This window comes from Amblyomma mixtum, chromosome 2 (genome assembly GCF_055824585.1).
Source record: "Amblyomma mixtum isolate Tamu chromosome 2, ASM5582458v1, whole genome shotgun sequence".
NCBI lineage: Eukaryota > Metazoa > Arthropoda > Arachnida > Ixodida > Ixodidae > Amblyomma > Amblyomma mixtum.
Genome location: NC_143013.1, coordinates 271,329,511 through 271,355,872, shown reverse-complemented (window position 1 = coordinate 271,355,872; position 26,362 = coordinate 271,329,511). Strand labels below are relative to the sequence as shown.

General features: G+C 42.2%; 1 protein-coding gene across 4 annotated transcripts in view; it reads right to left on the bottom strand.

The window, feature by feature from the left end:
• The window catches only part of hob (bridge-like lipid transfer protein family member hobbit), a 61,823-nt gene that overhangs the window by 21,865 nt on the left and 13,596 nt on the right, over window positions 1–26,362 (bottom strand). For 2 of the 4 annotated variants that reach the window (XM_089574000.1, XM_089574002.1), the window contains exons 13-32: window positions 25,786–25,928; window positions 23,876–23,906; window positions 22,583–22,706; window positions 19,280–19,444; window positions 17,631–17,807; window positions 16,743–16,829; window positions 16,041–16,152; window positions 15,381–15,501; window positions 14,493–14,616; window positions 14,018–14,112; window positions 10,664–10,736; window positions 10,502–10,603; window positions 8,917–8,976; window positions 8,718–8,811; window positions 7,849–8,059; window positions 6,834–7,006; window positions 6,023–6,121; window positions 5,034–5,300; window positions 2,567–2,663; window positions 1,406–1,502 (exon numbers count right to left, since the gene is read on the bottom strand). In XM_089574000.1, the coding sequence (XP_089430126.1) occupies window positions 1,406–1,502; window positions 2,567–2,663; window positions 5,034–5,300; window positions 6,023–6,121; window positions 6,834–7,006; window positions 7,849–8,059; window positions 8,718–8,811; window positions 8,917–8,976; window positions 10,502–10,603; window positions 10,664–10,736; window positions 14,018–14,112; window positions 14,493–14,616; window positions 15,381–15,501; window positions 16,041–16,152; window positions 16,743–16,829; window positions 17,631–17,807; window positions 19,280–19,444; window positions 22,583–22,706; window positions 23,876–23,906; window positions 25,786–25,928 (2,452 nt within the window). The remainder of the gene's footprint in view (window positions 1–1,405; window positions 1,503–2,566; window positions 2,664–5,033; window positions 5,301–6,022; window positions 6,122–6,833; window positions 7,007–7,848; window positions 8,060–8,717; window positions 8,812–8,916; window positions 8,977–10,501; window positions 10,604–10,663; window positions 10,737–14,017; window positions 14,113–14,492; window positions 14,617–15,380; window positions 15,502–16,040; window positions 16,153–16,742; window positions 16,830–17,630; window positions 17,808–19,279; window positions 19,445–22,582; window positions 22,707–23,875; window positions 23,907–25,785; window positions 25,929–26,362) is intronic. The other 2 variants (XM_089574001.1, XM_089574003.1) reach the window with 1 other exon arrangement.

The window sequence follows — 26,362 nt, the reverse complement described above, 5'->3', positions numbered from 1 at the left end:
CGGAACTCGCCACTAAATGCTCGTTAATTCGAAAATACGGATAAGCACTGTCAGCGCGGTCCCAGCCAACGCCCATGAAGGCTATGACTTCGGACGGGCGCTACAAATTACGAGCGAAAAACTTTTTTTTTTCTCTGCGAGTGTCGTCCATGCTTCCACCCATCGGTGGGTCGCCAACGGAAGCGTGAAGCACGCACTCAGCCGCGAACAAGACGCCGGCACGAGCGCTGGCACTCTGCCAAAGTTCGCTAACGTCAAAAGTGATGTTATCGCTGCGTACATCTTGGCTGCGTACATCTTGGCGCGCCGCCAAGAAATGCGTTGGGGGCCGTGACGGTGCTGAAAACGAGGCTTGCACAACCCAACAAGCGCTGGCACTCTGCCAAAGTTCGCTTCCCCCTTGCTGGAGCTGACGTCTAAAGTGATGTTATCGCTGCGCAGCGTCTTGGCACGCCGCCAAGAAATGCGTTGTGGGCCGTGACGGTGCCAAACGGAGGGAAGTGTCAACGGCTGACGCTTTTTTTTTTATTATTAGGCAAAAATCGGGGGGGGGGGGGGGGGGGGGTCATTATGTGAGTGGGTTCGTTATGCGAGTAAATACCCTACATACACCGTAATGCAAATGGTCGGTTTTTTCGCAGCCATTCGATAATTCGAACATCGGATAATTCGAACGTTTTTCCCGGTCCCGTGAAGTTCGAATTAACGAGCTTTTACTGTATTCGATTTAAACGTGATGCACAACTTATAACCTGGGCTTGTGATCAAGAACAGTCATGAACCTCACAGACATATATGTCTGTACGATCCCAATCCTTTATGAACAAACTAGTGACTTTTTTAAATTGTATAGTTGTCCACGCACTTGTCTAAAGCACTCAAATGGTGCGCTTTATTGCGTACTTAAGATAATCGCTACTGCTTGTTATTTTCTTTTAAGGATATGAGAAGTTAAAATGATCCATGGAAAAGTGCATGTATAGTAAGGTCTTGTTTCAAGCCCTGGGCCACTCGTAAATGACTCAAGTGTATCGCTGGTGTGTTGGCAAAGCTTTCTAGACAGGCGTATGGACAATTGTACTTGCCATAGCTTCGCCTGTGTGGTGAAATAAAAAATGATGACACCACACTATGTCATTCAAGGAACAAAACTTTTACAAAAAAAAAATGATGTAATGAAACATTGCAGCATTAAGATGACAGCTCCATAACAATTTTACAAAAACAGTGGTGTCAAAATATCCTGCAGGCCCAAATGGTTTATGGAACAATTTCCAGTTGGTTCCAGTTGGAACCAGCTGGGTTCCTGTTGGTTCCAACTGGAACCAGCTGGAAATTGTTCCATAAACCAGTTGAGCTGGGAAAGATTTTCACCTGGAAAAGTCAAATATAACAGCTTATTCACCTGGTTGCTTGAGTACTCGGGAATCTTGTCAGGAGCATAGGGTGTGATGCTGTGGTGGTCATATGGATTTCCCACACAGAGCCAGTTCATCTTCATGCTGAGAAATGACATCAGCAGCCACAATCAGCACCAGCTGCTCTTCTTTTGAAACTTCTGGCCATAATAATGGCCAACAAACTACCTTTTCTCTTATACGGAGTGTATGCGTCTATGCGAAACACAATCCTAATGTGCACTTAATTTTTGCTTTGGCGATGAGTAGGGCCCGGAAATTTAGGCATTTGCCTAAACATGCCTATAAATGCCTAAACAGAGGATTTTTGCAGTTGCCTGCCTTTTTGTCATTTTTTACTAAATACTACCTATTTAACCTCACTTTTTGCCTATAAATGCCTAAATCCGGCACTTCGGTCCCCGGTGCCGTTTTCAATCTTGAGACATCTGTCTGTGTATGGTGAAAGGCGCGTGCCGATGCACACACAAAAGGCGCGGGTCTTGCTGAACGTTTTTCTCGAATTGTAACTTGAACGTAATGCAACGAATTGTTTATCTCGAAGTGTAGCAAGAGGCGAGTTTGGAAAGAGACCTGACATACATTGGTGCAAACTACTCATCGCTAACGGAAATGATGACAAAGTTGGAAAAGGCTGGACTCTCAATAGACGAATCGTTGAAGGTAGTGGCAGAAGTACCGGCAGCACTGCGGAGACTGGAAGGAAAGGAAGCTACTGCTTCTACGAAGATGCAACAATTGGTAGAAAAAAATAGATGCCTAGAAACAATTTCCCAAATCAGAGACTTTCTATACGGCCACATCACCTGAAGGCCTAAGCCTTTATCAACTCTCATGTTTTAGGTTCGCGCCACTAAGTTCATGTGATGTCAAAAGAAGCCTTTTAAAGTACAATGTTTTCCTTAGCGAAAACCGAAGGAGCTTCAAGTTCGAAAACCTGAGAATGCGCTTTATTGCTTCAGTTGAGGACTGCGTACGCTCCGTGCTTGACTTACAAATCTTGTACTTAGGAATAAGGAGTATTATTCAAAGCGCCTATTTTTGCTTTATAGCGCCTATTTCAATATTTTTTAGTGCCTAGATGCCTGCCTATATCGGGGTTCTTTAGTGCCTAAATTTCCGGGCCCTAGCGATGAGTCAGCACTGACCTGATTTTGAGGTTGGGAATGTGAACCAGGCGGCTGTCATTGTACCGGGAGGCTGTGTGGACATACATTCCCAGGTTTCCTTTCATCACAATTTTGCCTGGAAACATAAGAGCCAAATATTGAAGCTGCCCATGAGATGTTGGGCTTGCGAGCATGTTGCGATGAAAAAGAAAACATAAATCTGTCAGAAATAATCAAAACATCATCCATGTACAATCACAAAAGGTTTCTTTCGTGATAGCGCTTTCACATCAGGTGGTGATGGTTCATTCACTTTTACTCAATAAAGATACCATGATCAATAAGGTTTGTCTGTGCTCAATAAAGGAGCATGGATGCGCTGCTATTATCTCACATCATGTCAATCAGTGGGTGATTTTTGGACATGGCATTTCAGCTCCAGAGCTGACTCACAAAAACCATGAGTTTAACAGTGCTACGCATTGCTACACAAAGCATGCATAATTTCTGGTATACTGAGTGGCACATAAAAGAGACCCAAGCTGCACTGATAAAGCAAGAAGCAAAACAAAGTAATTAACACTATAAGCAACCAGTGCCAATTAATTATGCAGTCAAGCCCCGATATATTGAACCCAGAATATATAGTACTGAATTATTTTAGCCCGTGGTGGCTCAGTGGTTATGGTGCTCGGCTGCTGACCCGAAAGACGCGGGTTCGATCCCGGCCGCGGTGGCTGAATTTCTTTGGAGGAGAAATTCTAGAGGCCCATGTACTGTGCGATGTCAGTGCACGTTAAAGAACTCCAGGTGGTCAAAATTTTCGGAGCCCTTCACTACGGCGTCTCTCATAGCCTTAGTCGCTTTGGGACGTTAAACCCCATAAACCAAACCAACCAACCAAACTGTTTATATCAACAGTCAGGACATCCACTTGAAAATCTCGTGCAAAAGCATGGCGCTATTGTTCGCGTGTATCGAACCCTCATTCAGCAGAACATTTGATATACCGAGCTGTGCACCATTTAAGCGCCACTTTTTATAACGGCACCCTTCGAACCCTTTTCACACGCAGAGACAGATCGACTGTGCAGCCTTGAGCAGCTACTGGCAGTGCTGGCGCTGTGAAACCGCGTGACAAGGTGAACACGAGGAGTATTTGAGGGTGACCTGAAGTCTCTTGCACTCATTTTCTATGCCACATTGCTGTCAAGCGGTGAAGCCAACCTAATCAAGCTCTTGCGACGGCTCCCACCTGACATGCTTCGCTGCTGAAGTCATCACTGAAACCAGCCGTACCTTAGTTTTAATGAGATTATAACATGTATAGTTTAATGGTAACATGATCAAACATCTTATGACAGGCAGTGGCTAATTTCAAACCATCTTCCACTACAGATTCAATGCGAAGTAGGTTAGACATAGAAATGCCTAGTGAGCGGTGTGCTGCCAGCATGCTGGTGTCGCTGTAAGAACATGTCAAGCGTGGGTGCTATGCATTCTTGCTCCTAGGTTACACAAAAGCTTTCCCATTGCCATTTTTATATATAGAATTATCGATATATCGAACCATTTCACGATCCCCTTCAAATTCAATACATCTAGGCTCGATTGTATGTGAATTGAACTGTAAGGGATGTAATACGCTCACCATGCTTCACGTTCACTTTCACATCTAATTCCAAGTGTTTCTCAGAATACATGCACATCAACAAGCAGAAGCATCAGTATGTTTGTTTCAGCTCTTATGAGGTGCTGGAATCATGTAACAAGAGCATTAATGAACATTCATTCAGATTCCAAAAATGACATGCATTCAAAAGGCACTGCTCTAGTAAAGCACTGTATGTTGATTTCACCCATCTGGTCGTACACTGAAATTTTGGTTTTTCAAGAAAGGAAGAGGAAAAGTACCGACAATCATTGATCACACTGGCTCAGAGAACAAATAATGTTCTATGCTTGTTTGAAATGCCAGGAACAAGCGCCGCTATTCCGCAAATAAATGTCTCCTATTGTCATCTTTCTTTCCCTGTTTTTGAAAATTTTTTATGTATAATTATTTGCCCCTTCTAATGATATATTTTATATCGTAGAAAAAACTTATAGGTTGAGTTCAGCACTGTGCTTTGCAACTCGTGGTCCTTTTTCCTGCGTTCGTATTGTTCTTTCCAGGTAATGTAGTGCCAGTCAGTCCTAGTTGTGGCCTCAGCTCAGTTCTCACCTTTATCATTTGAAATTTTCTTAAAATGAGGTTCAACTTTTTGTCACCACTAATAACAACAGCAAAAACAGCAGTGTGCCAATTTTCAAAACTGGTTTAAATTTGGGACTGCTTTGAAAGCACGCAGAAGTGCCACGGAACTGCTTCATCCTAACCACCAGTGTGTTTATATCAATCAGCGAGTCAAGTTTTTTTTCTCTTCTTCATTCACTTCATCGCTCAAATATTTATTTTCACATTCTCTGAGCAGAGAAATAAGCTCACCGACTCAAGAGTACATACCATTCGTCCAGTCCACAATGGCGTCGCTCCAGGACACTTCAAACATCTCGGTGTCATTGTAAGGGTCCATGGAGACGTGCTGGAAGAGGGCCAGATGCCTCGCCGAGACCGTAAGGCGTCCATGCAGCAACAGGCGTGCCTTGTCCCACCAGGCCAATGCTGGGCTTGGATCAGCTGACGGGCGACTCACTTTCTCCATGCAGAGGCTGACTTGGGCCATGATGGGCTCCCAGCAGGCACCATACGTCAGGCCCAGGTAGCCGAGGTCTGCATGCAGTGCACACAAGAGGTTTTAGCTGTGGCACGGATTAATTAAAAATGCACACCAGGTAATTTTAGATTGCCCCGAGGCCAGCAGCATGAGATATTAAGAATTTGTGGGGTCACTCCGTTTAGCATAACGGCAGGTGATTCGTGAAAAGTCAGCCTTCATGCATTTTGTCCGAGTAATGCGAGAGATTTGATATGCACCAGACACTGTATTTTAACCAGTTTTAATGAGTGTTTTTTTTTTTTTCAGCAATACTGAGCTCGACAACCAAGTGCAAAGATGGATGGGATAGTGTTAAGGCTTCCATTTTGCAGAACATTCAACGCCGTTGTTGTCGTCGTCATGAGTGAAAAAATCCCCGGAGAAACAACCTAGGTGGGCCAGCTAGGCCACATGACCTTGTGGCATCATCACAACCTGCCCGCTGGTTTGTGAGCAAACTGACCACCGTGGTAGGCAGTTGAATTAATGACTGGTCACAAGATGCTGCTCAGGAAGAGCGACCTAGGTCGCACAGGCCCCACCATTGGTAGCACCTGCCACTGCAAGGCAGTGGCTGCACCACTGTGCTAGGAGTGGTATGAGGACTCCCAAGTATGAGGAATGGAAAGTCGAGAGAGACCAATTCCACATATATGGGAGCTTAACGCGGAGCTTGAGTGTCCCTTCCATTTTTTTTTTCTGCTGTTCATTAGTGTGACATTTCCCACTCACTCACCCCAAGTCAAGTCATGGTAGAATTTGAGGGATGGCATGCTTCTCTGCACTGTCATATTCCCCCATGGTGCACCAACTTCCACGGTTGAGCTCCGTTTTGCTGCAAATATATTTCAAGCTTAATACATAGAAATTTCAGTGCAAAAGAATGGAGTTGCAGATACGGTGACAGGAATGCAGACGTAAAGTGACACTTACATATCAAGAAACATAGATACGTATACCCAATGCACCAGTGCAATAGTGTTTAGGCTCAACAAGTAGTTCTCCTTCCGTGCCTTCCTTGTAAATAATGCGTAAGAATCTTCCCGCTTTATAAACATAAAAAAAATAGTAACATATTAAGCTTGTTTACCACTATGGCAACAAAATATCTCTGCCAAGCACCCATAAACAAATGTTGATCAATTAACTGCTTCTGAAGAATCGTTTGACTGACTTACTGATTAATAAGCGGGTGATTGATCAGTACACCAATACTCACACAGAAAAGTGAAATACTCTTAGACCAGACTTTCTTTTCTCCCATTGGTGAAAAAGAGACAGTCATAGCTATGGCACACCTTAACTCAAATGATGGCCCATATTCACAAAACTACAGGACCTAGATCTAGTTGGATCCCATAACCATAGATGGCACATCCTGCACAGTGCCCATTACTTAGTCCGTGTAGCCAAGGTACAGACAAGCCCATGTAGCCTCAGCCCAGTTACTGCTACAGGAATTTATACATGAACAACAAAATGGATTGCCTCCATATGCATGAATGGCTAAAGAAGAGAGCAAGAAATGCCCGCAGTTCACTTTGTACCTCGTGGTGATGCTTCCTGCTCCGCCCCAGCCAAGGTGCCCCACACCTGGAATTCACGCCAGTCGACCATAAACTGTGGGAAGTCACGCAACTGGCACGTGACAGACTTGACGCTGCCTGTCACTCGGCGGCACCACAGGGTAGAGAACTGCATTCCCTCTTCCGGGTAGGGGCTGCGTGTCAAAAACACCATCAGGATTCAGCATGATTATGTTTGTTTGTGGGGTTTAACGTCCCAAAGCGCCTCAGGCTATGAGGGACGCTGTAGTGGAGGGCTCCGGATAATTTTGACAGCCTGGGGTTCTTTAACATGCGCTGACACCGCACAGTACACGGGCCTCTGGCATTTCGCCTTCATCGAAATGCGACCGCTACAGCCAGGATTGAACCCGCGTCTTTTGGGTCAGCAGCTGAGCGCCATAACCACTGAGCCACCGCGGCAGCTCTTCAGCACGTTTAGTATTACGGTTACGATCACACCCCCGAATGCATCAGTCTACTGCAAAGCAGAACACAGACAATAATTAGGCCGGCAATTACCGTGAGCCAGTGACTATATGTTAGGACGAATTTCAGCATCTTCATGCTCAGTTTTATTAAACTTGAACAAATTATCTACATTTTTCTATTCTAACATGTAATGATATATTTACCTCAAAATTGAGTGAGATCTCTTATTTCCATGCTCTCGTTTTGAATGGTAGTCTGCTTGATAGAATAGCAACTAAATCACACTTAACTTCCTGGATAAGTTGAGTGGGACTTAATGTTGCTTGATAGCAATGAGACATTGAAAAATGCTGCAGAGCTAGTGCCCACAGCATATTGCCAGAAATAATGTCAACTTCTCTGAAATGGCAAGGCTTAGTGTTCAAAGCAGTATCTAATAAAACACCCCTTAAAACAAAAAAATAAGTTTAAAAACTGGGCAAAAGAAAAAAACAAAATGCTTCAGTGTGAAATGGCGGAGGTGCAGCTCAGCATTATTGAGCAAACACAGCGGCTACTCACTCACCTTTCAGGATCAAGCCGACGCATGACCTCGACAACAGCCTCGGTACCGTGGTACGATGGGTCGGCTAGAGCCAGGACCTCAATCTGGTCGAAGTGCCACAGTGCGAGATGAGAGCGCAGCGGTGCACCTTGTAAAAGTTGCTTGGAGCGCTGTACGTATATGTCAGCATCTTTCTTGCTCAGGCTAGCATACAGCTCGTTCACCTTGGAAGCTGCAGGCAGATACATGCTTTCATGTGTGATCATGTACAAGTGCAGTACAGCATGTTAGACTCAAGGGTTCTTTGCTCATATTTGCTACACAAACTAATTTTCAAAATCCCACCATACCCTAAAGCTGGTTCTAAAAAGCTAGCAGACAGTGAACTGCATATCAGTTCATGAATCAACTACTAGTGAAGGTTGTCCGAAGTCCTTTATGTGAGCTTTTCATGCTTTTAACTTTTTTTATTTGACTGCCACAAATGACACAACACTTTACAGAGCTCCAAATTTTGGGGCCGTCATCACGTCACATTTTAATTAAACATGGAGCTCATGAGGAGTTCTGTGAATGGTACAATTACAAAGGTTGTCATGTCACTTGGTCAGTACAGTTAAAGGCTATCATAAGGTAAAAGTGCTGACATTGACCAAATTTCACGGCTAAATCACCCCCCCAAGGAATAAATTCACTCTGGTGCAGAAATCATGCTGCAGCAAAGCAAAGCAAAAGAGTGAGTGAAGGTTCTATTGCTTCCGTGAGCAAATGTGTGTTGCAACAGCTTCAAGTAAAAAACAGAGCCAAAGCTAAAAGCAGGCATATATTGACAGCACAGGTTACATTAAGTCAAAATTGGATATTAGTTACAAAGCTACCACCAAATTCACCTGGCAGCAAGAGATGTGTTTTGCGGTAGTTCTCAATCTTCTCATCAAGCATCCTCTTCCTCTTCAAGCTTTCATGATACTCATCCTCGAGCAGCTGCAGAAAAAAAAAAATGTGTGCATACAAGTTCAACACTCTTTTTAAAACTGTGCATCTTAGGTTCAGCAAATACAACAATTTAGCACAGAGAAAGGCTCTCACCTCATAGTTGTTCCTTAGTTTCACCTCGAAAGGATCATCACCAAGCTCTATGGTCAGTGTCTGGCACAAACAAAAACATATTGTGAGTCACTTAGCTTTTAGGCAACTTTTAAAATTTTATCGCCATTAAAGCTAACCTGTAAGCACTTAGACCTTACATAAAAAATTACATTTTTTAATCTGTTCTCCACTACTATTGTCCATCCTACATTTTTGCCAATTTTAATGCATTATAACACATCTGCATCAATACATGCTTAGCTCTATAGTAAAAATAAAAGCCTGATGCCACTAATGAACCCGACCCTCACAACAGTGAGTTGACCAGCCGAGTAGACTGATAACTGCTTTTTACAAAGGCAATTATAATTATCCACCACGTTGAATGAATCAACTGTTTTAAACTCCAGGTTTGCACAAGAAAAACTTTAGCAGAAATTGTGGTCAGCGTTTCAACCTACCATATATACCGCGCAATCTTCAGAAGCCAGGTGCACTGTTACATAAAAAAAAAATAGGTTTTTGGTTTTTGAGAAAAGAAAATGGCGCAGTAATTGTCTCACATCTTGGTGGACACTCGAACTTCCCCATAAGGGAAGGGAGGAAAGTGGGAGTAAAGTAGAAAGAGGTGCCGTAATGGAGGAGTCCTAATGGAGAGGTCCAGAATAATTCTGACCACGTGGGGATCTTTAACGTGCACTGACATTGCACAGAAACGTGGAGGCTAACAAAGAGGGTTCAGCTTAAGTTAAGAACAACACAGCGAGCTATGGAAAGGAAAATGATAGGTGTAACGTTAAGAGATCGGAAGAGCGCGGAGTGGGTGAGGGAACAAACGCGGGTTAATGACATCTTAGTCGAAATCAAGAGGAAGAAATGGGCTTGGAGAGGGCACGTAATGCGAAGGCAAGATAACCGCTGGTCCTTAAGGGTAACGGAGTGGACTCCAAGAGAGAGCAGGCGTAGCAGGGGACGGCAGAAAGTTAGGTGGGCGGATGAGATTAAGAAGTTTGCGGGGATACAGTGGCGGCAACTGACAAAGGACAGGGTTAATTGGAGAGACATGGGAGAGGCCTTTGCCCTGCAGTGGGTGTAGTCAGGCCGATGATGATGATGATGACATTGCACAGCACATGGGCGTTTTTGCGTTTTGCCTTCATCGAAAACACAGATAACGTGAAATTCCACCTTAAACCCCAAGTGGACCTGGACAAGACAGGCTCGTCAATAGCAGCTGTCATTACTGGCCCACGACAAGTCCAGCTTGTGTGTTTTCTGGCACTCCATGCCCGGTTTAAGGCAAGCAAGACTTGTCCAAAGCATTTTTTTGGTTTGCTGACAGATGGCAGCATGTGTACTAAATGACCATTTTGGTAACATTAAAAAAAAAAAAATGCTTTTTTCAGGGGGTTAAAGAATGATCCAAGAGCTAACAAGCCAGTAGTAGACATAAAAAAAAGCAGTTATTGCCTCACAGATGCAGATCTCGTTATATTATTGTTTCTGCAATTAGGAACATTTGTTCACAATTTCATCAAAAAACCTAATTTCTCTAAAGAGTGCTGAAAAATGTCCTAAGCCTTACCCTGGCCTTGATGGAAAAGTCAGAGGGAAGTGGAGAATCAGCCGTAAAGGGCACACTCTTCTTTTTGTGGACAAGCTTCATCCACTTGATGATGTTCACAGCCTGCAGCAAAAGGCACAAAGCAATACAGAATAACTGCAACAAGCAATGCACACTCATTACCTCCTCAGTAAAAGCTTCTGCAAAGTTGTAGTCGTAGGGGAAAACAACCCGCATTTCATCTATGGAAAGAGTCCTGCAAGACAAAAAATGAATGCAAAAAACATTAGAAAGGTTATGCATACTATTGATTTGTTTGCAAATGAAATACTAAGATCAGTGAAATGACAAATATATGACTGAAAAGCCAAGGGAAATAAATGGCAGAATAAAGGAGAACAGATGCACATATGTAGACAGAAGTGAACGGAGTACAGAACTTGCAGCTGAACTGATCCTAATGCCACTTAGTCATGCCAAAAGGGAACGAAATGCATAGTGTGCATGTGTGCCTCTGACTGCCGACGACCTTATCCACTCTCTACATGTTTTTCTTTCAGCGACACAAACGACGTGGCATCTTTGAAGCGGCAAAAACTATTGTTTGTGCGCATATACTAGTGGTGCTGTTTACAGTCACACTTAAGGGGGGACACTGGTCTTGAAAAAAAAATTTTTATTAAGGAAGTCACAGTTACGAAATCTTCAGGGAATATGTATTTTTGTGCGCTGATTCTAAATATTTCATTTAATTTTATGTAAAACAGTTCCTTGAGCACTTATGCACTTTTTATGCTAGAATTTTGCGGAGAGTTTTGAAGAAAATATGCTGCGGGAAACTCGCTGAAATGTATGCCATTGGGTTCTCTTGACACCAAGGAATGCAATAAGGGTGAAATTGTCTTCCTGCCTATCATAGAACTTAAGTTATAGAGTTTTGAAGTTGTTGCTTCAGAAATGAGAAGGAAAGTGTGTATTCCCGTTTCTGAAGTGGCAGCTTCAGTACCCTATAACTCAAGTTCTATGATAGGCAGAATAATAATTTTACCCTTATTGTATTCCTTGGTGTCAAGAGAACCCAATGGCATACATTTCAGCAAGTTTCCTGCAGCAAATTTTCTTCAAAACTCTCCGCAAAATACTTGCATAAAAGTGCATAAGTGCTCAAGGAATTGTTTTAAATGAAATTAAATGACATATCTAGAATCAGCGCACAAAAATACATGTGCCCTGAAAATTTCATAACTATGACTAAATTATAAAAATTTTCTTTTCAAGACCAGTGTCCCTTAAGCGACGTTCTGTGTGGTCAAGCTCTTTAGACTTTTGTGCCATGGGAAGACGACATTTCCTTAGGTCGCAGATAATGAACAGTCACTTGACTGTCATTCAGTCATTCAGCAAGTGTAGTAAAATACTAGAAATGCCACGGCAGGACTGCATTTGTTTAATGGCGTTGTTTTGTTTTTCATCACAAGACAGCACCGCATGAAATGAATAGCAGAGTGTGGGCTGTTCAATCTGCGTGGCCACAACAAGTGCCTGCTTCCCATGGTGCAAAAAATGCAAGGAGTTGACTACCAACACAAAAAGGTGCCAAACGCCATAGCAAACAGTGCTGCCAATGCACAAAATATCAGCAGCAGTGCCGCTCAAAAAGCATTACGTCACAAGTGTCTGCAAAATTGAAGGTATGTGGAGCACTGGGAGGCTCACTGACATAAGCATTTTGCGCTTCCTCTATTTCTGGCTAGAGGGCGCTAGGATACAGTTCAGTCACAGCTGCTATGCTCCATTCTTTGCCTGTACACATCTGAGCACCTATGGACCACGCAAGAAGAGTCCAAAAAATGAAGAGCGCTGCAAATTTTAGAGAAGAACAGCACAGGAAAGCAGGAGAGAGGCACACAAGTGCTTGAACATGTACACCTATCCTAAGTCCTACGTTGTTTCTAGTTAAAATTTTGCAGCACTATTCTCATGCTGAAATGACTAGCCCAAATACAAGTGTCACTCGTGCCAAGAATGAAGAATTATGCACGACTACAGTTGACTCTTGGTAATTAAAACATGAAAGAAAATGAAAATTTGTTCATTACATGCTCACATTAACGGGTGCTTTTTTTTAATACACTCGATGTTGTCGAAAGCATCAGTTCGGAGCATCATTATGAGAGCAACGAAATTGATGCATTCTACTTTTCAAGAACCATTAATGATATATAATTGATATAAAGATTTGAAACCTGTACTTTGAACTGAAGCAATTTCATTTCTTACGCTAATATGCAAATGGCACACAGGTTTTAAAAAAATCAATAGTTTCTTCTCGATATTCTTGCTTAAATTGCCAGAATATTTTCGCAGAACTCGAAAGAAAATGAAAGGCTGTAACAGAGAGGCTAATTATTTGTAACTTATGAGAGTTTGCAAGGTTTCTGAGACCAGAAGGTTATATAGTCTCTGCAAATTACTAAATGCAGATGCATTGTGATAAAAAAAAAAAGAAAACCCAACTGTGAGATGTAACCCTAGCCAGAAAGTGTTCATTCTAGCACAGAAAGAAAGGATGCGTCGAACTATATGACGAGGCAATAACTAATATACAGGAAATGCATAAACGGCTGCAGCATTGTGTGACTAATAACAACAAGAAGTGAGTTCATGAAACACTGACAGAGCTTCAGAATAACACTTTTATCTGATTAACTGTAAAATTACATACAGATGAATTAACATTCGATGTCACTAGTTGAGTAGTTTACAGAACATCTGAAATTGCTTGCAAATGGTACAGCTATAGACACACTGGCCTTGATGAATCAGATACTCATAGTAATCTGCAAAAGAGATGGGCACAATAGAGGCATGGTGCAAAGCCCTGTTTATTAAAGGTGCACTGAAGAGGAATCTGAACTTGTATTTTTGCCGCGGGAACTCGATCTACACGTTCCGAGCTTTCTTAGAAACTGCGATTTACTGCCCTGTGTGGCCGATTTCTCTAATTAAATCGAATTAACGCCCGGCTCCCGCCTTTTTTTTAAAAATTCTGCCTTGTACGGTGGGCGGAGTCGACCAACGCGTGGAGCGCCTTTCACCCAGTCCCGTGGCGGCTTGCCGCTCTGCCGTCGGCAGAGTAATACGTAGTAGTCCGTAGTAGCAAATAGTCCCCGCGTATTTTTATTTCTTCGGGCTTATTTTGCGGCTATATTATCTGCGAATGAAACTATTTATTCATGGAAACCTAAAAAACAAAATAAAGCGAAAGCAAAGCCTCCACGGGACTGGGTGAAAGGCGCTCCACGCGTTGGCCGACTCCGCCCACCGTACGAGGCAGAATTAAAAAAAAAAAGGCGGGAGCCGGACGTTAATTCGATTTAATTGGGGAAATCGGCCACACAGGGCAAAGAGTCACTGCTTCTAAGAATGCTAGGAACGTGTAGATCGAGTTCCCGCGGCAAAAAGACATGTTCAGAATCCTCTTCAGTGCACCTTTAAAGCCAAGCAGAGGGAAGTAAACTCGTGAGAGTATCCTACCATAGCTTGTTGTACTGCTGTGTCAGCCCCTTTATTGTGTGACGGTTGATGGATGATGACTTTTCATCTGATGGGACGGCTGCATACTGCACTTGCTATTAACAACAAAGGAAGGGGATAGAGATTGGGAGAAGATTTCAACAAACATACCTCAGAGAGCAAAAAAAAAAAACACAAGATTTTTCAGCAATTATCTATGAACAGCAAATGCACGAAAACCCATCGAGCCAAAAAAAGAAAGGTCCGAGAGATAAATAAAAAAAAAAGCTTGTCAAAAAGTCAATGCAGTAATTATCCAGTTATCCAGTAACGAAATGCACTAACAATATGGAAGATCAGTCAGAATCAATCATGGATATTTTGACTGCTGCAGTGCATTGAATGAAATCTAAAACTACGGCTAGATGTTACTCGATTAAAATTGTTAACCAACTGCATGCTCACATGCAGTGGCTAAATAAGAACGGCTCGTTACCCAGAGACCAACCTGGAACTTGAACACGGGGTGTTCATCAAAGTACACCACCAAGGCTTCAGTGTGGATTGATCTCCTCGTTGGTTTTGCCTTGATGTGAAGGTCTGACATGACAAACTTGATTCTACAGCAAGGAAGAAACAAATCAGTGAAAAAGCTATTGACTTTTTTTTTGTTCAGCATTCACACAATTCTTCTGCAACATACTAAAACTGCAAGTGAAGCAAACCAGTACTGCTATGGCCTTTGACGTACTAATATGCCATGTTTCTTTAATTTAGGCTGCGAAAATCAGGAAACAGCTTATGTTGTTGATGCATCATTGCAAGATAAAAATACTATGTGTGTACTAAATCACATGATCTGTTCATGACAGAAGCCAATGGTCACCGAAAGCAAGGAGCATAGGGGATTTTTTAAATAACTTATGGTGTTCATCAATGGGAGATTATGGGGCAATTATTTTAGAGATAACTGATTAGAAAGCACAAGAAACAACAACCACATGCCGCTAGTGGGGTCCGAACCCACGACCTCCTAATTTTGCATCCAGTGCTCTACCAACTGATCTGATCTGATCTGTTCAGGATTAATAAATGCAACTTCAATAATACTCTACATGTGAAAATTTTAATTTTACAGCTATGCCATTTATACTACAGTGCAACTATAGGTCACTACCACAACATATAGAAAGAATATTTAAAGGAAGGAGGGGAGGAAGGTTAAGTGTTGCAAATATCAAAGGCACCATCTAAATTTTACCTCAAATGATTCGCACTGATTTCACGAATTCTGACAGTGTCGAATTAATAAAAATTAAGTGCATATGATAGGTAAAGCTTGTACGTAAATTTAAAGCGGCAAAGAGCGACGTTGCTGTCCCACCTGTGAGCTTTTGAAAGTCGGAACTCAAAACTGTTTGCGCCTTGCAAGCAGATGTTGAATGTCAAGCCTTCAGTAGTTGCTTCTTCAACCCTTGGCACATTTTCCGATGGTTTCGGTGCAACTGTTGCAAAATGAGAAAGAATCTTTAAAACTTGTGACATAAGCACTGGCAAGTAAAAGAAAACATTAACCACAATAATTCGATTTCAAATTGCCTAGCCACATGGGTGCAAATTTTTTTTGCTTGCAATAAGTCTAGTTTGTATTGAACCACACTACAGAACCAGCATACAAAAACAATAAACACAGGACAGGTGCTGTGTTGTTCTTTCTTGTCAATCTCTCTATCCCTCTTTTCGCCACTAAATTTTCGCCACCAAAAACCTTGAGCTGCTGCCTTGAAAGACTGATTACAAGACTGCATGCATTTTTATGCCAATACTTGAATCTATGCTACTGAACATCTACTTTGACCATGTCAGGCAATTAATGTGTAAAAACAAGTGCATTCTCCAACAACTGTAAGATTATCCACACAGCCACTGTCTTGTAAGCAAGCATCTACGTCACCATGCAGAGAGTCACGCACAGAACAAACCTCTCACCGATCACAAGACTTTTGCTGAGAAAAAACATGCAAGCTAATCTTAAGCAACTCACTCTTGAGTGAAGACTTCAGCTCCTGCAGATCTTGCACCAGGGTAACCAAGCTCATGTGCAGCGTTGTGCTCCAGCTAAGCAAAACTTCATCCAGCAGCTGCAGGTGGACCTCCTGTTGATTGAAATGGAGAACTTAATAGAAGTGCGTGCGGTGCTGCACTTTTTCTAATAATTTAAGCTTGCTAAAAAAAATAGAAAAAGAAACAGCCTCATAAAACAGCATCCACACTAAACACAATACATATCCCGTGACGCTAATCAATTATCAAAAGAACAAAGAACCAAGCTGCTATTTTATAGTGTTATTTGCATTATTTTTACATAACAGCATCATAAACTTCTTTATTGATACTTTTATCCTGTCCTTTTGCAGTTTTCTAAAATTTACAAAATCTTTTTGTCTGCGGCCCCGCCCACTGTAATCAATTTTTCCACTTTATCATAATTTCAGCTTCATTTCAAATAAGGTAAGTATCTTATTGCATGCTGCATTTGGTCTTTCAAATAAAATAAATAAATAAATAAAATAAAATAAAATGAGGATACACAAAATCATATAAAACATCTGGCTGAACACTTGTTTTGTGCTGCAGAGTGCAGTTAGTGCAACGATTAATGCAAGCTTGTTTACTTGGAGTGCCTATGTATTACATTACAAGCTAACAGAAGTGCATTCACCTGAGGACCACTTTTATGACTTACCTTCTGATCTGGCTTGTAGTTGAGACGTGCGCTCTTTATGTAAGCTGCTGGTGATTTCATTTCTGAAGCTGGTATGCAACTGTAAGACTAAAAATATAACAACTATTATTAGAAAGTTTGCCAACCCACAACTTATAATATGACCAAAACGTGGCCCAAAGAACGAAAATTAAGCAACGCTTATTCTTGCACATCATTTTCATGATTAGGCTAGCTTGTCAGTTCTCATAGTTACTAATTTCTAGCTAGTCAGAGGTGACAATGCATACAGTGAACGTAAGTAACACCAGAGTGTACAATTACAGCAAATGGCTTTCCTGTCACATCATTGAATTTATACATTTTTTATATGCCGATTACGTCGCAGACCTCAACTTATTACTATACTTTTATTCATGGAATGAGGAGTCTACAAGTCCGGCACACATTCAGGGCTGAGAAACCACAGCACCAAACATACTAATACTATGCATGGACATAAACAGAGATGAAGCACTCCATTGTTCTCTTTTTAAACCTCCCCAAACAGAAGCTCGAAGGATGTTAATGGATAAATTAAGTTCTTATGTCACAGCATGCTTTGTTTAATTTGTTCATACCCATCCTGCGCCATGCAAAGCATCACATTCCAATATGATGCATGGTCAGTGGACCACTTATACAATCTAGTTTAGCAAGCTATGATAAGTGTAAGAACGGTGAAGCTTCTCCAGACTACAGCACCCGATCCATGTATGGTAACGTTCATTTAACTTCCTATCAGCCACCGCACTGAGATGAACGACAAGTCCGTCAAGTCAGGAAGTGAAGACTGATGCCTGGACTGTTTGTGGAGGTGTCAGCACATGAACACTGTAAAAAAAAAGAACTGTTAGCTGTGCACTGCACCTGGACAGTGTTGCGCAGAGCCCCCAGGGCAGAGCCTTCCAGGTTCACGTACACCTTGGCACTGGTGCTGTCCACATTGAGGCTGTCCAATCGGACAACCACGCCCGTCTCAGCTGAGCTCAGACCAAAGAGGTTGGTGTCCGACAGACTCAGATGCAGGGACAAGGCTGGGCCAGCCTGAAGATCAAAGCGTGGTGTATATGTGGCAAGCGTAAATGGACCAAATATAACGAGCGAGCGTTGGAATACGTTCCAAGCTGAGAACTAGTAAATTATTTTTGTTTGATTTAAATATTTTGTTTTCTTTAGTGATCTTAGTGATACACACAGTCAAAGAAATGGAGAACAAGATGGCTCTGTTGTGAAATATATACACACATAAGACACAAATGACGAGTACAATGGGCATGTACATCTTGATTTCATAAGAGCTTAAAAAGAAATGGCTTCAGAAAATCTAAAAGAAAGAAGGAATGGGTGCCACAACACTTCAGTGGTTTGCGGCAACCTGAAAGGTGGCGCAGAATTCAAAGAATTTATCATTTAAACCCGGTATTACCTGCAGGATTTGTGCAAGATTTCACAGTGTTCGCTTTACTCTATCAGTTTGTCTCGAATGATCTATACCAAGTGAAACATACATGGTCTGTTCTGAAAGTAGTAGGACTCATTTTTTTAAACAAAATTTATTCAAGAGAATAGTACAAACGATTACAATTTTTCAAGGTAGCACCCTTCCGCACCTACACGCTGCTGCCAATGAGTTTTACAGTTTTCGTATGCCTCCAGGAACGCCTGGACCGGAATGCTGTTTAGCTCCCTCGTCACGGCCTGTTCAACCACCTCTACCGATCCGTGATGTTTCCCCTTGAGCGTCGATTTTATTCTCGGAAATAGAAAAAAGTCTGGCGGGGCAAAGTCGAGACTATAGGGGGGCTGAGGCAGTGTTGCCGCCTTGTGCTGGACAAAAAATCGGGGTCCTCATTCACATGATGAAGAAGATCCTACCGGTTGGCCTTTTCCTCCTCTGACAACACTCCCGGCACCAACTTCGCGCACGCTTTCCTCATGGATAAGTTTTATGTCACGATCTCAAAAACTTGGGTTTGAGGAATGCTCAAGTCATCAGCAATCATTCTTATACTCATTCTGCGATCATTGCTAGGTAAATGTTTCACTCGCTACACATTTTCGTTGGTCTTGCTGGTCGAAGGGCGTCTGGAGCGGTCGTCTTCCTCCACTCTTTCCTTACCTTCTCGGAACAGCTTGTGCCACTCAAAAAACACCTGATCTACCCATGGAAGCGTCACCGTAGGCCTCCTTAATTATGTTGTGTCTCTCTTTGCCCGTTTTACCAAGATTTACTCAAAATTTGATCGCGTATCGCTGATCCAGTAAACGCTCGATGATTCTGCGTGACGAGACGTTTCGACAGGGGTTCACAGTACAAGCGACCTCCTCTCTTCAACGCCCGAGAGCCGACTGCCGATTTTCCCCAGCATTCCCAATATCCCCCTTCAACGATCCTGCACGCGTAGACCGTCTCTCGTCCGCCCGTTCACCCAGGAAAAAACCAGTCCTACTACTTTCAGAACAGACCCTGTATGTATAACAGGTGCAGCTAATACATAAGAAAGAGTATGGTATACCTGTTCAGGCTTCATGATGGCTGGCTGCTTAGCCCCGAGTTTCAGTGCTTTGGCCCTTAGCTTGGAAGACCAGTGCTCCAGTAGGCCTGCTATGTGGGGGTTGACTTCCAGGTGGACACTTCCTAGCATGCACTGGATACGCAGATCTGAGACAGTATGTCGAGTCTGCAGTGTCAGCAGAGAAAACACAAGCAGTTGGTCAAATAATGGCCTCCATTGGTCGATAAATATTTAGGGCCAACAACAGCAAAACCCATTCCACAAGCAGCCTTGATGCTGAACTCCGAATAACACCTACGATTATGACAAACCTATATCCATGTCTGAATTCCACACAGTTATTTTATTTTTCTGTCCATTTTCTTTGCAAATGCATATGTAGGGTTATTCGTTTTCGGGTTTTATATTTTTTCAAATTCGGGGTCGGGGGGTAAAAATCGGGCTTTATTTTTCGGCTTGATAATAGGGGAGAAATCGGGTTTTTCGTGGAAAAACTCCGAAATTCGGGTTTTATCGGGTTAAATTTGCAAACTAATAATTTATTCGATTTGCTCTATCCGGTGGGTAACAATTAGGGCAATATTTTGGGCTGCTTTCAAGAAAGTATTGCAAAATATGGCGTTTCTTTGGTAATTAATTATTACTCGCAGTGAGAGGCAACGGTCAGTTCTGGGAAAAGAAACATTTTATTCACGAGGGCTGGTCATCGACGTTCTACACGTCCTTATTAACATACATAATCATCTCCATGCGCAACATCTCGGTTTCCATCCGAGACCTGTCTGGTCTCTGCAGGTACCTTAGCTGAGAGAACGTTCGCTCAACGTCACAGCTGCCATTAGCTAGGCACAACAATGACAACGCTGCATTTGCTAGCCTTGGGTAACGCACAGTTGCGTCGTTCCAATAGTCCATCACTTGAACACCTTCATTTGTGGGGCTTGCTTCCAGCAAGTACTGGTTAAACTCCTCGCGAAGCGAGCCTACATCGTCCATCATGGAAATAAAGAGAGGTCGGTAGTCGTCAAACGACTGACTCAGCAGCCGATTCTGGAACAGATTGAGTATGGCTCCCAGTTTCCACAATGTCAACTGGTTTTCTACTTTGTCTGAGATGTTCCGTTTCAAAGTCCAGTCTCATTTTGTGGAGATTCTGGCGCAAACCTCCTCACAACAATTTTTTGGTTTGGTTTGGTTTATGGGATTTAACGTCCCAAAGCGACTAAGGCTATGAGAGACGCCGTAGTGGAGGGCTCCGGAAATTTTGACCACCTGGGGTTCTTTAACGTGCACTAACATCGCACAGTACACGGGCCTTTAGAATTTCTCCTCCAAAGACAACAATTTTTTACTAATATGGCACTGCTCTTAGGTGACCCAGACAAAACACCTTTCGCCCGATCACTTTTGCTAATTATTTCACAAATTGGGAAAAATCGGGTTTTACCCGATATTTTAGAAACACGTTCGGGGTGCAAAAATCGGGTAAAATTGGGTTTTACCCGAAAAAGAACAACCCTATGCATATGTTATAATAAATGACTTGTATCAAAGTAGTCATAAACGCATAAAAGCAGTCTTCTATGAGCGCCACTCTAGAAAAGCAGAAGGTGAAGTGTCCCTGGACAAACATCACCACAAGACTCCTTGCTAGTTCCTGTATCAAATGACACACCACTATATGCTCAACCCATTACCCTCACCCTCTATTACATAATGTTCAAAATAACGAACCAGTAAATACAAAACTATTAATTAAAGCTGCCATCTGGCAAAAAATATAAAGACAGGAAAATGAGCTGCCCCTTCTGCTGCCTTTCATACACGTTTTTACATTTCCGTGCTTACGATAAGAATAATCAAGCTGCTCAAGTTACACAACTAAGCAAGTACGAAGATGAAATGCATCATCAAGCAAAGAAGACAGCAAAAATGCTCTATGTGAAAATTTGGCCACTGATGAGCCAGCAAATCAAGCAGAGAAAATTTTTTTTTGCTGATAACATATTCTTTAAGCCTGTGCACAGGTGCTTGGTGCATGCAACTCCTAGTGAGTCACACAACTAAAGCCAGAGAGCTAAAATTTTACGAAAGCCAGTTTTAGCATCTAGGCCATCTCCAAGAGAAAAACTGGTCTACATAAGCAAAGCGTAATAGCATATGAAGATAGTATCAATTACCGTTCAATACTTAAGACAGAAGTTGACCATCAAGCATTTGCTTTCATACAAAACCTGCGCTCTGCAAATTTAAAGAACAACGATGTGAGTAGGCTACAAAAGAGAGATTATTTCATTTCAATTCTCGTAAGCACGTGGCCATGGGCCTTTAATGAGCACAAGAGAATGCAGTGAAAGGGCACAATGATAAATGTCAGAAATGTGAGTTGGGCTGTTGCGGTGGGCTGCCACTTTTGATCTGGACATTGAACGCTAGCTGGCAGCTCTGTAACCCTCTTGTTCAGTACATTTCATAAATTCGATGGCCAAAGTATCTACACTAAATAGCTCTTGAACTCAGGCAAACTTCATTCAATCTTGACCAGTGACTAGGCCCAGGCCTCCTAAACAATCTTAAAATAACTACTTCTTTTGAGCACAATTATTTGAAATGTCTGTTTCCAGCTGACAAAATATCTATTCACTTAACCACAAGAAGTCAATGTGGTTATGTCATCAATAACATTACAAAGAAGAAAAGATACATTAAACAAACAATTCTTTTGTAAAGCCACATCACTACAACTGTTCTTATAAAGTGAGGAACTACAAAACATAACACTAAATAGGACAAAGAAAAAAAAGAAACATACAAGGAGCTGAAGCTGACAACTCTGCAACTCATCATGGGTGTAATGCTTAGAGGGCTAGCAGGAAATTCATGTGAAAATTGTGCAAATTATTGCAACAGTGCATGTCACACACAGGATGACAAATCTCACTTCTCGGGCATAGCACGCATTGTTTCTTTTGTTCACTGCACAGGACATTGTGCATGCGACAGTAAAAGATTGCAGAACACAAATACCAAGATGTTTTTCTCACAGCCATGCAAGCATGCACGTAGGGAACTGCAGGGTGTAATCCCCAACTATGTGCGTGATCACTTAGGGTGAGGTGATGGTCACACTTATGGTCACACTTAGGAGTGTGACCAACTAGGTGTGTTGCTCAATTTGCGGCTGCACAACGAGATTGCAAGAAAGCGTTTTTTTTTTTGTCAAGCACCTGCATAGTTAGATCTTACAGCTATCTGTACAACACAGTGCATCTAGGGGCGGGCAACAATAAAAGTGGAACAAACCTTCAGTAGCATCATGCCAACAGAGAAGGGAACATTCCAGACATGGTTCTTCTTCAGTTGCTGTGGCTTTAAGGTATCGCAGGATCCCAGCGTGCACCACGCTGACTCCAGCATCACTTCCGAGCTGCAAGTTCGACTCTAATAAGGTATTTGCCATTGAGGTGCACACATCCGTAGCAACCTCTCAATAAAAGCATCCCATTTGGTATGTACGTACCCAGGACAAACAGCAAGAAAATACTAAACTACTAGCCACAGGAGGTGAAAAGTTATCAAAAGCTTTCTTAGCATAAAAGAAGTGTGTGTATACACATCACGACAGCAACAACAGAAGTAATGGTTCCAAGCCCTTTATGCAATTTGAGTATAAGACTGTTTCATGCATTTTTTTCTCTTTCCATTTCTTTGCTATAAAAGTGTCATCATGTAGTGTGATATAAATACAAATTACTGAAATGAATGAGTGGTATCCGCTCACTAGCTCGTCATTATCATGTCTATAATGTTCTCATGCACTATACCCAGTAAAATCTTCCTGCTTTAAGTTTGATGTCAAGTGCATAAGCAATAACACATGCTTGTAGACTACAAAACCCCCAGTTAAGGAAGTATAGACACCAAATTTGCTTGCATGTTTTGTTCTTTTCAAATGATGCACTAGACGTTAGTATACATGGATCACCCCATGGTATTCACCTACAACCACAAAATAGCTTATAACTGAACTTCTTCTTGATGCTGTTTTTGTTTCATTTTAATCAGCCGACCAATGACTGTGATGTGTAGCTGGTGTTCAGGTCACTCGAGGCATGAAAAAATGGCATTATAACTGCTGATATGTCGTTTATTGTCATTCCGGCTCTTGAATCAGACTGGCTTCAATGTTGTAGAGAATTAAAACTATGTATGAGCGATTATATTTAGTTTTTTTGTGCCTACGTGAACTAAACACCAACTACACGTCACAGCCATCGTTTGACCGGTGAAACCGAACCGAAACAGCAAAAAGCATGAAAAAAAAATTCAATTATAAATTATTTAGTGATCGTAGGCGAACACCAAGTGGTGAACAAGGTATTTTAGTGGCTAACGGATCATTTGAAAGAAGAAAACACGCAAGTAAAATTACTGTCTATGATCCTTTAAGCTGAACACTAAAATTAAGTTAAACATGGCAAAAAAGCTATGCTGCCTAATTTGTTTAGCATGATAGTAGCAGTATAAGACAGTCCATTCGTTTAGTCCATCTAGCCATGCCCTTTCTCCTATTCTGTAATACACATGAGCACCTACCTCATCTCTGGCTGAGTGACAAGATCTCGTCCTAAAAAAAGATGTGCAAATATTAGGAAAGTGTGCAAGCTACATGAAAATAGCATTTTACCAGTAGAAATAAAAAGCAACAAAAGCTTTTCGGTCAAACAGTTCAACAATTTTGTAACTCTCTCTATATGATGAAAACAAGATACACATACGCAATGATAAAACATGGCACATCATGAAACATACACATAACCATGAGGGGGTCACTCACAATATACAAGTACAGTGAAACCTCGTTGATACGTTCCCGGTTCACACGATTTCCCGGTTCGTACGCTCAAAATCGCGGACATTTAAAATGTCCCATGGAGTTACACTATATTTCTCCCAGTTAATACATCCCTGGATAACACCATTTCCCGGATACTACGTTTAAAATTTCGACAAATTAGGGTCGTATAATACTGACCAATGGCGCATGTAAAAAAAAAAACATACAAGTGGACCGAGTGTGAGGGCACGCGACATGAAAAGCTAAAATGTAGCGGCAGTCACGGACCCTAGAGACTTCTCTGCAGCACCCAGGTGCACAGAGGCGAAGCACCGCCACAGCCAACAACAACAAAAAAATAATAAAAATGGCGCGCTAGCATTTGAGAGAGCTGTTCTTGCGGGAACGCGACATGCAGAGGAGAAACGCTGAGGTTTCTTCGCGGGTGCATAAGGGCACGGAGGCGAAAGCATCTACGAACTACAGCGATGCGCTTGAAAACATTGCGACAATCAGCTGCTGCAATGGCTTCACCGCAATACTTAAATGCAAAGGGGCGAAACATGTGAAAATGACGCAGGAGATGTTTTGGTTACTTTCGTCACTGCCGTCGACCTACCGGATGCGTTACGAAGTTCCTTCCGTGCTTAAGACAGCGAAAATGCGGACTGAATTCTGCGAGCACTAGATATGGATCTGTTCAGGTTTTGTGCCAAGGATTGCCAATCTACATTTTTATGAAGTGAAATTGTCAAAAAATGTCTTCGTATGTACCTCATTCAGCAGTTGTATTTTAAAAAATTAGGCGGTTTGGATCATACGTTTTCCGCATAATACGCTTTTCCTCGCCCCTAAAAAACGCATCAATGAGGTTTTACTGTACTAGAATGGCAGAACACGTATTAAGGAGTTACACGAGACAACGCAACAGCACACTACATTATTTCCTTCCTCTTTTCATGAGACCGTAAGCAAAACACTACAATAATTAGTTTCTCCCCCAACACCATCAAGAGGCATACCTTGACATCTCAGCCAAAAACATTCCAGTTCCAGTTCTTACTCCTCCTCCTCCCTAGAATAAATTTTTCGCTCTGCCACATCGTCAGTATATGACCACTCGTGCATCAGCTATTATGAAAATACAGTCAAATTTCGATATTTGAACTCACTAAGGACCAAAAATTTGTTCCAACTTTGCAAAATTCAAATATAGGGAGCCTTTTTATTACGCTTGATGTTAACAGGAGCAACATATCACTTCCAATAAACCGATGGCTGAAATTAAGTGATCACAAATTACAGTCTATTGTAATTAGGTACGATGTAGCACGAGGTCGCGCGGCAAACACATGTTTATAGCCACTGGCAACCACAACAATGTAAATGCTTAGGGTCTAAAAGTGGCAAGTTGGTCCATGCCGCATCAGTCTGCATTTTGTCATGGCATGTGTAGGCCACATACATAACAACACTTGCAATCTTACTACACAAGCAAAGTAGCACCCTCTAAAGCAAAGCCATCGCAGTTGTTGATTCCAACCACACTAAGGATTCGCGCCGAACAATTTGATACAATGCAGACTGTTCACATTTTGCGCGGGGCCGGGATTTCATAAAAAAAAAAAAACCCTGACAACACAGAGGTGCACTGACAAAAGAATACCACCTAAAAGCAGTGACCCCACATCAGCATTGAGTCTTGCCCGCTGTACTCCCGCAGAAACTGGTTCACAGTCCGCAGTTCTCACAGAGACTGAGACGTCTTCGAGCTCAGCGGAGGCACGCACAAGCATCTTCAAGGATGAAATCCTGCACATGAGCCGCAAACGCTGGTATGATGCAATGTTGCAAAGAGCACACTCTGCTGTCTACGAGAATTTCAAAAAAATTGCCTGAGAAAAGGTCAGGCCTTTTGCATGACTAAAAAAAAAGTACAAAGAATACCTCCACCACATCCTGTCACATAACAAAGAAAGGGCCTCTGCCTGAAAGTGTGTGCGATACTGCCAGAAAAATGATTAGCAGCTGAATCGTTCAATGCATGCACCCTAGACAGTAGCAAACAGCGGAGCGAAAGATTCCTCCAAATTTCCATGCCTACAGACCAGGTAAAGTTCTTTTAGAACTCAGCTAATAACCCCTCCTTCCAAAAAGGTGCAAAACTAAAGGAGATTCGTGCTTAACTCAGGACCATGGATGAGAATAACAAAGACTATAACATAATTACACAACCAGCATAGCCA